At 38.1% G+C, this 15,077-nt stretch overlaps 1 protein-coding gene across 6 annotated transcripts in view; it reads left to right on the top strand.

The window, feature by feature from the left end:
• bsna (bassoon presynaptic cytomatrix protein a) overlaps positions 1–15,077 on the top strand; it is a 127,534-nt gene that overhangs the window by 68,349 nt on the left and 44,108 nt on the right. For all 6 annotated transcript variants that reach the window (XM_085144847.1, XM_085144850.1, XM_085144846.1 and 3 more), the window contains exon 3: positions 12,202–12,666. In XM_085144847.1, the coding sequence (XP_085000973.1) occupies positions 12,202–12,666 (465 nt within the window). The remainder of the gene's footprint in view (positions 1–12,201; positions 12,667–15,077) is intronic.

Genomic DNA, 15,077 nt, shown 5'->3' with positions numbered 1-15,077 from the left:
CAAAGTCTGCAGTCTTTCTAACACTAAAACCAAGGCTAGATCAATTCCATCCTAATAATACCCAGCAGCTCCCAACACTGATGACAAGGTTCAAATCTCTGTACAAACAGCAAGGCAAAAAACTTTGAATTAGTTCACTTTGTTTTCCCAAGAGGTAATTTGGGTTGTAGTTGTAATGATGAAAACAAGAAAAAATAGGACTTACAGCTTCTAGGTCTCTGTAGTCATGTATGTGATCAGAATTAATCAGAATCAGCATACTTTATTAATCCCTAGGGAAATTATGTGGGTTACAGTTGCTCCAGTACAGTAACAGTAACAAAAACAGACTAGATTATTTAACAATACAATATGTTAGGATTTAAGAAATAGCACAACATATACAAGTCACTCAATAATAAATATCAAGGACAGACAGATTAGCCACGAGAACTCAGGTCCACAGAAAGCACGTTGCAAAATTTAGCTTCAATGCAATATCAAAAATGTTGCTCCAGATAAAAATGACTTCTTGCAAGCAGTCTACCTGTAAGATAATATGTGCATGTCTTTTGTTTATCAAATTTTGCATTGATCGGTTAGCTTTTGCTGAAACTAACAGACTGAAACAGGCTCTTCTCCACACTGTTCTCATTTCTAAAGTGCTATACAAGCCCTAAAATCACAGCTAACAGGTGATACCACTGAGGTATCAGTTCTGTCACTAGTTAGCAAACTCAGAGATGTCACATTCAGTACTGGCTCCAGATGGAACTACACATGCGCTAAAAACCTAATCTTTAAACACTTGTTTCTCAAATCCAGCTTCACAGACAGCATTAAATCTATGACAGTGTTGTAATGGAAGGCTCCATGGTGTAAATTAGCCTTGATGCATGCAACGTTTCACGTCCAGTTTAACATTCATTTTTCTTTCTTCTGAATTCATTTTTATTTTAACTCTATTTTTATTTTTCTTTAATTCAAAAGAAATATATCTTCCAGCCTGTGAAACATAGCTGCCAAAAAATGCCTTAAAACTAAAACAATAAACTAAAAAGGCTAAAAAGCATTTGTGATAGTTTGGTGTAATGGTGATAATCTATTTCATAATGTAGTGATATATCTAATATTATTTTTTGAAGACAATTTTAAATTGAACTTTTATTCGTTTTGGGGAAATACAATATGTATCATATGTTAAAGAAGTTTTATGGTGGCTTATTTGTTCCCAGAACACAAACTGTTATTGGAGATAGTTGTCCGTCTTGATTTTCTGTGTTGACCCAGAGCTGAGATAGCCAGAACCAATGTAGCTCTGTGCTGCTCTGCTCCTGGCTACCTACCAACCTATTACTGCAGGAGTCAAAATCCTCTAGTGCCTCTAGGCTCTATATATGTGCACACCAACACAATCACACACACACACACGCACACACATACACACACATGCATACAGTGCACAAACTTGTGCAGGGAAACATGCTTACACTGCACAGACTGTACAGAGTTCCCTTTTGCATTTGGTGTTTATTTGTGTGCCTATCTCTGTTTGTCAGTCGGTCCCAATGAGACAGTGAGTCTGTTTAAAATAGCTCTTGTGACAGATGTGTGGGTCAGACTGTAAACACATCATGTCCATCTGCCAGCCATAAAGTCTTCCACTTCTAAGCCTGTTAGTCACAGTCAGGTTACTAGTTCAAATCACCAGCTTGTCTGAGTGAATCTAGACAGGAACTTCACAACCACAAGGTGAAACTGGTGTCGAAAATGGTAAATTGGATAAATGGTACTTAACCTTTATCCAATGTACTGGAGCTGCACAGTGGTTGGGGGCCTAGTGGCCCAAGGATGAGTGGTCCTGTTCATTTCTATGGACGGTAATATTCTTTGCTGTAAAGTCACAAAACTCTGTAAAAGGAAAGCACTACAAACTATGAGGAGATGCAATATGACCAGAAAGAACTCAAAGGATGGTCAACTGTCATTATGAACCAATTCTCCTCAAACTCAATGCAAAAGTGTGTAAATGGCCATGATTTTATATCAGCAGTAGATCTCATTCACTTCTGAGGCTGCTTGCCTCAGCTGTCTGGTTTGGAGAGATTTTGCCTGCACAGGTAAGACAGAATCTTGGTGTGATATGATAAAATCTCCTTTTATGAAACATAAAATTTTTTTCCACAAATGCAATGTTTTGCCTGTATTTCAGTCTGAAATCTCCATTTAATAATACATGACTCATTCAAGGGAACAAAACATTGTATAATACTGGAAAATACTGGATATGGGTTTCGCCTGTAGAAAATAGAAAATGAATGCTTAAGGGAGCATATTTGGGCATAAGGTTTAGCTCAGAGCCAGAAAGCTGACAAATTTACAGTCTATAAGCCTGATACAGTATATGTTTAGCTTCTAGGACTCTTTATAATAACTGCTTCTCTGTGGTAAGGCTAATTCAGGTTCCTCAAAAAAATCCTCACAAATCTGAAAACAGCCGGATGCTGATGAAAACTGCCAATTTTGTCAAAAGGCTCTGTATTCTGTTTACAGTGGTTACAGTCCTAGCTTTAGGTAACTTCACAATCATCATCATGGCAGGTATAAATTGACAACATGTGAAAAATGTAGCAGCAGCATTGGCTCTGTTAAGAATAGCTGGCCAGAGACAGAAAACAGGTAGGAGGAGAAAGAGAGACACAATATGCATACGCATGGACACAAACACACACATACACAGCCTTATGCACTCGCTCCGTCACCTCTCAGAATAAGGTTACATAATTAAAGAGGCTCCATTGTGATGATAAAATGATAAAATGTTTTAAAATGTGTGTGAAGTGAAAGTGAGACCTGCTTCTGTTACATAACCACAAAAGCACCTATAATTTATCCTCCACCTGTTTGTCCTCCCTGTAAGCCTTTCCTCCACCCCCTCCATACCCCCTTCCCTTCTCTAATTTATTTTTGTTTCCTTCTGCTCCTCCTCCTTTTCATCCCCATCCGTTAATTCATTTCCTTCTTTCCCTCCTCCTCAAGCTTAATTTATCATATTTTATGTTTTTCTATACTTTGTTCTACTTATCCTTCTCCCTCCTCTCTACCTTTTATTGCTTCTTCTTCTCCTAATCAAACACTAACAAAAGATCTACATTTGACTGATTTGTCGTACATGTTTCACTACGACACAGGCTCCAATGTTTAGTGTACATGTTGTATGAAGCAACCAAAAGGGGATGTAAAAAAATAAAAATAAACACACTGACATTTTTCTTTAATCAAGGATTTTCATTACTATTATTATTATTTTTAGATCAGTCTCAGCCAAACAATTTTATGATGCAATGCGTCATACTCATTTCATCCTATTTTCTCTTCTGAGCTCGCTTCACTTTAATTCACTTCACTTTGTTGGCTTGACAACAGGAAATCTAAATGAAACCAGAGTCTCTGGGACTCGTAGAATTATCCAAAATAACCTATGTGAGAGTCTTACGAAATCTGAAATTTAACAAGAGGACACAAAAAGAAAAAAGAGGCACCTTCTAAAAAGTACTGACGTAATGGAAAGTTTAAGTTTAATATGTGCACAGTGTTTGTCATTTCCACAAGTGCATGTGTGATCATAATGTTTGCTATTACATAGTTTTTCACTTTCTGGCTATTTGTTTATTTCTCAGTTATTTGCTCGCAGTCATATTCCCCTTCAGACACCGTGTATGTGTGTGTGTGTGTGTGTGTGTGCACTTGTTCACATGAAATATTAACACTGGACAGCAGACAGGAGAGAAGGATGAGGTGCAGAAAACAGCAAGAAATTCAGAGACGAAGTAGAAACTGAAGTGGAGATGGAGCTCCAGAGGGAGGAATTAGAATGGAGACGGAGGACAATCGAAACCTATTCTGAAAATTGCAGGAGGAAAAATGTTTATGTGGGAGGGCTCCTGTGAAATCAGCTTTTTGTTGCCATATAAAAGTCAGGCTGCTCAGGCTCAATGAGAGAGGTGATGCAACCTGTTCACCAAGTAGTGAAACTGCCCAAAAATCATTACAGAGTGTCTTTGGGGTTCAAGACTTGGTGTTAGGACTGGGCGACATGACCCAAAATTCATATCTCGATATTCTTTAGCTGGATGGCGATATACAATATGTATCTCGATAATTTTTTAAAGCCATAAAGTAAGGACAAAAAGAGAGTTCTTAGTCAAAGCTGTGTCCCAGATCTCACACAGGCACTTTTATTAACATACAGCGTAGATTCACATGAAAAAGTTACTCCGAAATAAATTATCAGCATTTATTAAATAATAATGCTAGATAAATAAAATAAAACAATGTTGTTTTTGTGCATAACTAAAAGCTCACAATTGTGCAGTCAAAATGTAAACTAAAAGACGCTGAGCATAATAACAAAGACAGACAGATTTCGCAGCTGCCTGGAGTTTGAAATCCTCTTTGTAACCATGTCTCTGAACAGGTGCCATTTGTGGTCCTTATACACACACAATCCGGTAATATTACGTTGAAGCACAGTACGTATTACTCCGCGAGGCTCTTGACTAAGGCCGTAATCCTGTAATGCTCCAACAACCATCAAGCGGTGCGGTTTCGTAGCTTATCAAAGTCGTACTAAAACAGGTCAGGTCATGGTCAGTAAGCACAACCAGGATTCAAACATAAGGCACACTGTCGATTTTTGAGAAAATGAAAGGATTTTAGGCCGTTGTGTCAACGCGTTGACGCCGTCGAGCCCCACGCACGGGGCGATACATGGTAACTCATTAACAGAGATTTGCCGTATTAATGCAGTTATGGTGTTAACGTCATTTTAACAAGATTACCTCCACCAGCAGTTGAATAGTAATATCCAAATGTTTTCTTTTTACCGACCAGCTCCTCTTTGATAGCTGCCATGTCCATCTTGTCGTTGCCTGCAGGTGAAGCGATGGGGGAGGGGGAGTTGTGTTCAGTGAAGGAGAGAGGCGAGGCAGAGTAAGGCAGTGTAGAGATAAAAGTGGACGAAAGAGAGGCAAACTAGCAGCTCCACAAGTATAATTATAACGTAACATAGACTATATCGATATAAACGATATTGTCACATCTCATATCTCGTATAAAAATATATCGATATATTTAAAAACGCAATATATTGCCCAGTCTCACTTGGTGTATACAAAAATTTGGTCCAAAAACCAAGGGGGGGGGGGGGGGGGGGGGGGGCAGACTTTAAGATGTTTATATTCTCAAAGAAAATAGAGTGTTGATAGCTGAGTTATGCTGTGTTTGATTTGTAAGGATAAAGTGAGCAAGGAAGTACTTCCATAGCTCAGCAGGTTCTGACGCTACTTTGCAAGTCGACTGAAAGGTCCAGTCAGCTGTCAATCATAACCTGTCTCTGCTGCTCATCGGAGAGTCTGACCTGAGGTTAAGCTGTGTTGCATCAGCATACTCCCTTATTGAGCAGTGAGTACTTCAAGATGATGTTCATGAAGAAGTGGTGGATACATCATGTGGCTCATGTATTTGGATGAAGTACTATGCTCTTACTATGTCATGATGAGTATGGAAAATATAGCATCCCTGGTCAGCTGACCAAGTGATACTGTGATATGAGACCAAGCCAGACACAGCAGTGGCATCTATGGTGTGATGGGAGTGATCCAACTTTGAAAAAAAGCTTTTTTTTTATTGTTGTTCTTATTCCAAAATTGGACTTTCATTTTGACCATCTTCATTGTAATTGTGATTTTTTATTTATTTATTTGATCTCTTTAATCTTTTTTATCTCTTTATTTTTTTGGGTGATGAGGTATTTGATGGGGCGGAAACACCCAAACACATTGTTGTACTCCTCTGCCACAAACTGAAGCCAGTTGCATCAGACTCAGCAGGGAACCACATGCCTAAAGGCTGAGCTGAATTACAGTATATGTGCACATGTTGTGTCACTCTCCCGTTTTCCTCACCCCTCCAGCCCTATGAGCTTCTCTGCTTCCCTTCTTTTCCTTTTCTTCCTCCTTCTGCTTGTCATCCCTCTCTCTTTCTGGTAAGCCTTCAGCTACAGAGGCCTCCTCCATTTTGCATTGATGTGAGCTGCGTGTCTACATGCGTGCATTTGTGCTTCTGTGAAGATATGAGTGTATGTGTGCCGCAGTAGAGTGCTGCCTAAAGCGGAAGCCTGTGCTAAGGAAGTGTGCGCTCGAGCAGAACAATGGCATTCTGGGTAAAAATAGCCCTTGCTCTGTTGGAAGGAGAGAAGCAGAGACAGAGGGTGACAGGCAGAGAGGAGAGAGGAAGGAGAAGATACAAGTTTAATGACTGTGTGGTGAAAAGAGAAAAATAGAAACTTCAGGTGCAAATGTGGGAGAAGTAAAACAGGAAAAGGAAAATCATGAAACTGACTAAGAAACTGAAAGAAGTGCTTCTGAAGGTTGGGATGTCTTTGTAACAATAAACTAATCGCACTCGGTAGATATAGAGATATTTGACATCGATGTCTTCTGTACAAACTGAATTTTGTGACCAGTAAGAGTGTTGCTAGTGTAACCAGTGTATTATATTAAATCACAGCTCATAACAGAATTCATCAAATGCCTTTAGTCATATTTTGTAGCTGTGGAATAAAAGATGTGGCAATTTTTCGTAACTCATTATTTTACAATATATGCAAAGTTTGGTTATGAATAGCAAGACTAGCCTTGAACCAGCCATGTAAATGTAATAATCCACACAGACATATAGTAGCAGTACTATGTAGTGGAGAAAGGAGCGACAGAAAATCATGCCTATAGATGATGCAGCTTTGGCCAGAGTCAGAGATAAATACAGTCCTGTGCAAAAATCTTGACCCACATCTCATTTTTTAAATTTTTTTCTTCCAAGGAAACAGACATTCTTGTCATTTTTAAAGTGCCTTTGGATAATATTTCTCCAGCTTTTCTTGAATGTCTTTCAAAGTTTTTCTTTGGACATAGGCTGATCTTTTACTCATTTTCAGTCCAGTCCTTGTACCTGTCCTTTTTTTCCAATTTTCAAATAAATTTTATATATACAGAGCCAAGTTACAATAGCAGTCACTTTAAGGAGTATAAGTTGAAGCCTGTAAAAGATTACAGAGAAAATTCCTGCAGTCGAATTACTCCCTTTGAGCAAGACAGTAGGAAAGAAAAACTCCCTTTTAACAGGAAGAAACCTTCGGAAGAACAAGGATCAGGGAGGGGCGGCCATCTGCCGTTGATCGCCTGGGGGTGAGGGGAGGAAGAAAGGACAAAGACACACTGTGGAAGAGAGCCAGAAGAATGGTACTTTGTTTGTGAAGCCCCTTAACACTGACCTATGACTTGTTCAAGCATAAAAACTAGCACCAAACCCAACGGACTGAATGGAAGGATGGCTGTCAAGATGATATTTTTACAGAAGGGAAACAAGAACTGGGCTGAAAATCGGTATCAACAGGTTTCATGGAGATCCAAATTTCAGTGTTATTAAAGCAGTGTGGGAGCATCTTGACAGCGAACAGAATAAAAGGCATCCGAAGAAGAGCTTTGAATGTCCTTCAAGAAGCCTGAGAACTGAAGACTACTTAAAGAAATGACAAAGAATTCAGGCTGTGTTGGAAGAATGAAGGCGATCATACCAAATATTGAGTTACAAGCTCGTTTGAATTACACCAAGTCTTACTTTAAATGTATGTTTGTACGTGTTTCAATAAATAGTTGCACCTATTTAGAAATGAGTGTAAGCCTGAGAGTTTTGGACAGTACTGTTACTCTCCATCATGAAGGTGCAATTGCTAGACCTCTATTTGGATAAGACAAAGTAAAAGCAATAGTAAGTTACTGCTACAGATTTTCTGCAAATAAAATCCAGTGGCAGGGAAATGCTGCTTGTGACAGGTGGGTATGAATAAAGGGCAAATCCATTTCTTTCCCTATTATTAAGTGCAAAACAGATGGAGTAACTGAAAATAGCAGGAAATGGACTGAAAAAGAGCAAGAAAGGTAGACAAGGAAAAAAAAGACAAGAACTGGAAGGTATAGGACAAAAACAAATCCAGCTATGCTCAACAGAACAGACACTCTGAAATAGAAAGAGAAGATTCAGAATGTGCTGCAGAATGACACCGGCACATGAAAAGAAAACAGCAGTGCTCTGCGGCATGAATTAGCACTGATGGAGCATTTTAGTGAGTGTTATTGACAGGAGTAGAAAAGGCCAGATTGTTTGTGCTATGTAGGCTAAGTGGGCACCACTGGGAAAACACACACAAACTTCCCTGTAATGTCATCTTGAATATACTCTCTCTCTGAGAAAAGGAGGGAATGAGTTCACTTTAGGGTTGAAAAATGATTCAACCATTTCAGAACCTACAGTACAATGTGGTGCTTCAGGGGATGTACCCACACAGAGTTGTGTTTCCATCATGTCAGAGGGCATTACATCGGCTTACATTCATTTGGTGTACTGTACTGTATTCAGAATGTATTCTTCGGGAGTTTAAACCTGAACCCCAATTAAGCTTCATTTATGTTGCGCTTAAAGATTTGACAGTGATACATCTCCTGTATAATCACTGGGATACAAACTCATTTTCAGTTACAGTTAGCATCGAGGCAGCCAATCAGAAGATAACTTCCTCATCAGCTACTTTGTTCAGTTATAATTGCTGAAGGCATTTAAGATATTCCAGTGACAGCGTCTCAAAATATTTTCTTTCTATAATGCTATGAGTCCCTAATGCGCAAAAAGATTTTCCATCTTCTGATAATCTGTTTCTTTTTTTTTTATGCAGAAGCCATGTTGGTGGGAATAGGATATTCAAATGAATTTAAATTTTAGGTTTCATTGAGCGCACATACTTTTTTGATCTTTTTTCCTCTCATTTTTAAATGACTGATCCAATTTTTTTTAATATTAAGATTTAACTTATCCTAAGCTGCATTATTCAGTCATTTCAAATTAAATGTTGAAATGTGAGTTTTTCTGTGAATTTTATATTGTAAAAGAAGTTTTGATGACAAATGGCAAAAGATAAATGATTAAAAAGAAAAAAGAAAAACAAAGACTTGGATGTAACCTGTTGTCTGTTCAGCTTCTAGTTCCTCTACCATTTAATTGTTTTCCTTACTGTAATTAGCTGGTCATGATAACTGGAGGCTAGCATTTTCAAAACTGTCGGATCAGCTTATATTACTATATTGATTAATGTTGTGAATCCTGTGCCAATTATAGTGCTCACTGCTCGGCCCAAAGCAGCACTGTCACTGTGAAATCTAAGGGAGATGGAGTCTTTTGTGTGACATCTAATCGCAGATAAACTCCCAAAAGGATTCAGAAAAAGACAGGGGATGGAGCAAATGCAGGAGGCTTGAGAGTGGGAGAGAGCTAAAGGTAGAATGAGCCAAAGAATGGAGTTTCTGTAGAAAGAGATTTGGTGAGTTTGGTGTAGAGAAAGAGAAAGGACTCGATGGAGGTGAATAAGAATAGAGATGGTAGATAAGTGTTGAAGAGGAACAACTGCTTCTGTCAATTATTCATTACATGAGTAACACAGCTGCTCTTCAGCCCCAAACTCCATTAGCTGTCATGGACAGAAACAGACACACTGGCACAGAATAAACAGAAGGTGCTGGTGGCCTTGGTGGGTGGTGAGCTAGATACTGGAGAGATCATCAAAAATACATAATGCATAAGTATTATATATCATGTTGAAATGCAACTGTAAATGTAAAACTAACCCTCTTCTCAGTTTTATGCCTTAGACCTCACTCCTGTAGTATTGCTGTGCTGCTAACTCTATTAGTCAGTGTTAGCATAGGACAAAACACTTTATAATGTGTTACACCTCATTTATGTGTTGTACAGGTAGATGATTTATTGTTTTTAGTCACTCTCATCATTTCTTGCCACTGATGACTGTTAATTTTATCTTGAACTCTAAGAAAAAACCCTCTGAATGCTCATGGGGTAGAATTCACCATTAGCAACTAGCTAATTGGAGCAGTTAGCAACACTACAACACCTCTTAGCACTACTTCTTTGTGTTGTATGTTGCATTCTATTGTGTTTCATATTGATCTGATGTTATACGTTTGTTTCTTCTGTTACACTATGAAGCACGCCGGTGTATTTTTGGAACAGACACAAAAGCAGACACGGGAGAAACAAACTAAGGTTTAAAAAAAAGCTAGTTGTTTATTTGACTGAAAAAATGTGAAGACAAAACAAGGCAAGGCGAGAACTAAACTAAAACCTAAACTGGGAAAACTAAACTATGAAAACAAAGACATAAGGCATGAACATGGAACTGAAGAGGATCATGCAAACATAAATGTGAAAAAAGTCTGAGCATTAACAGGAACCTGAACCTGAGTAGTAGCAAAAACTCTGTGGACTGACGAGACATGACATGAAGATAAACGGGCGACCCGACAAAGAACAGAAGGAGACTTAACTAGACTCTAGACTCTAGACACTGGACTCTTCACAATAAAACAGGAAACATGGAGAGATGTAGACATGACACACGAGCTTGACAACGTGGACACAACACAGACATGAAACACGTGACAGACTGGACAGGAAACATGACACATAAACAAGGAGACAAAGATGAAACAAAAACCAGAATAAAACTTAACTAAATCCTAACTATTAATAACACAAGAACCTATCATCACAAACTTAACATAAGAAAATCAAAAATACAAAATAGCCTCAAAACGTCACAGACCCAGCCCCTGACACTTTGTGATTCTTCTGTCTATAAAAAGTGCTACATGAGCACATTTTATTTATGTAGAAGCTAAAGAGGTAGATAAAATCCTTTGCAGTTGATAGACTCACACAGACACATAACGGGTATGGCAGTCCATTCTCCCTGCAGCACGGACTACACTGCCCATGAGGCTACATTCTTTAGGGCTATTCCTGTAACATTCTGCCTATTGCCTTCATATTAAATAATTTAAAAAATATATATTTCTTCACATCATTATGAGATGCGAGATTGAGACACAGGCATTTCAGCCTCTTAATGCGTGTTTTGTTTGGGTTTTCACCGGCACGGAATTACCAAAAATAGAGAGAGCATAGCCTAACATATGAAACAGGAAAAGACCGCCGTGCAATCCCTTTATTTCAGCAAAGTAACTGTATTCAGAATACCACCTTTTTAAATGGTAACTGTAATGGAATACAGTTACTCATATTTTGTATTTTAAATACGTAACGGCGGTACATGTATTCCTTTACTCCCCAACACTGCATTTAAACAACAGAAGTTGACCCAAAGTGCTTTAGACAGGTACATTTACATTTCGGGTCTCCAAAAACTCCAGTTTTAAAACACAGAATCAATTTTATTAAATAATTAATGTGAAATTAAAAATCATAGTGATTTAGTGGTCATTAAAATGTGTTCAGCATTTACAAATTGATGATCATTGGTCTCATAAATCATGGCACACTGCTCTCTCCTATTTAAGCTGCCTTTATACTATCAGCATCTGTATTGGTATTGACAAAACAGTTTTTGTATTTACTTACAATACCAACATTTGCACTATTGTACTTCATTACTAAGAAGAAGGGAATAACAAACTAATATTCACCAGGTGGATAAATGAAAAACTGTTGCAGCAAGCAAATTTGTAAATACCTCTTTGTCATATTATCTTGAAAGATGATGGGTTTCTAATAATATGTTGCGTCTCTGGAGTAATGTTTATGATATTGTGAATTTTTTTAATATATTTGTATGCTACTAGTTTGGCTTTGTCAGAATGAAGAAGACCAAATTAAAAGCTAGATTAAGTACACTGTTGTGCACTAAAGTCTTTCATTTTTTGCCACTCAGGCTCACAGTGTGTGAAATCGAGTAGAGTTGATCTGATGAAACAGGGAGTAGCTGTTAGAGCGACTTGGCCTTTTAGAAACGTGCATCAGCTCAGCTTAGCCCGCTACACCTCTGACAGCTCTGTCTGGAAATAAGATTTTCAGTGTACACAGTACGTGAGTGTATGTGTGTGTGAGGCTGTTGCTGTAGTTTGCTATTTAAGTGAATGCTGAGTTGAAAGTTAAGAATATTAACCAGGTTATGAATGTGAAACAATATTAGTTAATCCACATAAAGCGATCTTTGGTGCAGTAAGGCTAAGGTTGTATCACAATTACACACAAAACAAATTACATGTTTGTCTTTTTGTCTTCTCTCTGTTTCAGAAAAAAGAGTGGTTATGTCTCAACTGCCAGACGCAGCGGCTGATGTCTGGAGAAGGTCTTGATGAGCCTCCACTTCCTGTTCCTCATCCGTCTCCCAAGCACCAACCCACGGGCTCGCCTCGACACCAGACACCAATCAGTCAGCAAAGTCCCCTCCACAAACCTACCACCCAGCAAGGGTCCAAGCCAGGCCAGCCCCAAACACAGAGCCAGAAGCCACAGGCGGGAAGTGTCGTTAGCAGCCCGTTTGCACCCGCAGCTGCCAAACAGCCAACTGAGACCAAGACTACAGCACCATCCACAACACCAGTAACAACCACTGAGATCGAGAAACAGCCAAAACCATCAGAGGAAAAGCTCAAGACTGAGCCCGAGAACCAAACTTCCAAAGAGACCAAGCCCTCCCAGAAGAAAGGAGAGCAGATCACACCGATCAAGGACATTAAGAAGTCCAGGCACTATGATGTAAGTCTGATTTTTGCATGTCACCAATTTATGTGCTAAACTAAGGAAAATGACCAAAAAGTGAACACAAATGATTTTTGAGTTTTTTTTAAATGTGTCCAATATCACATTCAAATGTGAACTATGCAAAAAGACACAAAGAAAATGCAAAAGTCATCGTGCAGTTGTACAGAAATATCCAGGAGGGTTTTGAGGCATGTCTGTCTACACTGAAACTGATTTCCTCCAAAATTTCAGGATGTATCGCTATTATGAAGAGACATGCCAGGATAGACTTAGCAAGACACTCAGGCCATGGAAGTGATGAATTTTGATTTGACTGTTCAGACTGAGGTTGCAGTGAATAAAAGCAGATCTGCATTTGAGTTATGACCATTTATTTATTTTACCCCAGGAAAAACTGAGAAATGCCACAGGGCATTAGGCTACTTTTGGTTCTGATTTGACACTATATTTATAAAATTGAACTCAGTTTACATGTAATCAAGAATGTAAAAAAAGAGATCTGGGTCGCATATAAGTAAAAACTGACTTTTGAGGTATGGTCCAGCTTCACATTTATGTTTTTGTTTTTTTTAATCAAACTTGCGCTCTGGTTCAGACCTGCAGAGCTGTAGCAGAGGATTTCTCCATGCTGCTCATTTTTGTGGCACAAAAGCTAGAGTATAACAAAGGCCAAAGTTCCTTTTACCTTGTCCTTCACACAGAAAAACTGCTAGGTTTTTCACATTAACTAGAGACTATGTCGGTTTACTGTAGATGGCCTACAGCATCTTGCACAGCTGTGTCACTCACATCCATGCTTTTATGCTTGTTGCATTGCTATTGTTCATGAATGCAGCTAAACAACTAATAATTTCTATAAGCTGATTCTCTATATTCACATAGTCATGGGAGAAGGGTCAGGGTTGGGATTACTTTTAGCCTTTCTGGATACAAACTCAGTGTGTGTGGGTGTGTGTGTTTGCGTTTTACACCACATGTATGCTTCAGACTGACTTGAGAAGTTGTTAATTGTCTACCCTTCCAGCCTCCATGCAGCCACCTGATGCTTCTTTTCTTTATGTATTCAATACTTATTCCCTCCGTAATTCCACTTTATTACACATAACTTGATTTAAATACTTCTTTGTTTTGATTTCGTTGTATGTGCGGATTACCTGGATTGCTGCCTACATCTGGTGAAAATTTCATGTCAATAGCTGTTGACACATTCAATACTTATTTTTTCCAATGTAAACATTATATAATGTTTTTTTCTGAGTTTCAGTAAGTAAATTACAAAGCATCTTTAGGCAATGCATGATACATAGATCATTGCTTTTATTATGTATTTGTGAGATTTGTTAACAGATTTTTTCTTTTCTTCTCACCATGTTTCTTGTAAAGATTAATATAAGACTAAATCAAAGGGGGGGGGGGGGGGGTACCTTATTTTTAAGACAATTCTTGCTATTTTCATTTATTTACTGGCATACAAAGAAGATAAGTAAATCTGTGCTCTAGAATCAAACTTCTTATTTTACCACTATTAATTTGGATCCTTTGCTACATGTTTCTTGTTTTTAAATATTCAAAAGAAAGCATTTTTTAAATTTGGTCTCTGATCCATAAATACAACTTATGGTTGTTAAATTTGGTCTCTGATCCATAAATACAACTTATGGTTGTTTTGTTCTTTCAGTCAAAATGCTAAAGCTTTGTAATGAGCCTTCTGATTTATGATATATATTTTATTTGCAGTTATATTTGATCATTTCTAAAATGGGAAAGTTCATTATTATTATTATTATTATGTTGTTGTTGTAGTGAAAACTAAAATACATCAGTTTTGACTCTGCACTTATTTACAGAGGGATGAGATACTTGCCTTGTCTCATTTTCCCACACTCTATTAAGATGATATTGTCACTAAAAGTGACTAGTGCCCGTGATGTGTCATATTTTTTGTACTGTATCTCTTGCTCAGTTAATATGGCTTTTGTGCTGCCTATGCAAAGCTTATTTAATGTTTTCAGTTCTTGTACAAAATGTCCCTATATATTTCTATTCAGACTGGTGCTTATACATATACATTTACTTGCAGCACTGACATGATAATCACTTTGTTTGCAGATATGGTTACTTTACATGGCAAAATAACTGTTGCATAGATGTAATTATAGGTAATTCTAAGCTAAATTGGTTCCATTTTCCTCAAGTGTTGGACGTCCATATTGATTTGGAAAGTATGTCATTGATTCCCATTTCACAGTATGCTGAGGCTGCAAGTGGCAGCAAGGCATTGGATTGCCTTGGGGAGAGACAGAGATTGAAAAACAAAGACAGCAGGAAGAACCTTTTCTTGCTGTTCCAATTCTTCTAAAAATTGGCATGTCATGAATCTGTAAAATCTCCAAGCCCTTAGTTCA

Source organism: Neolamprologus multifasciatus, chromosome 20 (genome assembly GCF_963576455.1).
Source record: "Neolamprologus multifasciatus chromosome 20, fNeoMul1.2, whole genome shotgun sequence".
NCBI classification, from domain to species: Eukaryota; Metazoa; Chordata; class Actinopteri; order Cichliformes; family Cichlidae; genus Neolamprologus; species Neolamprologus multifasciatus.
The sequence above is the reverse complement of the archived record's forward strand: the minus strand, read 5'-3'. Positions and strand labels throughout refer to the sequence as shown.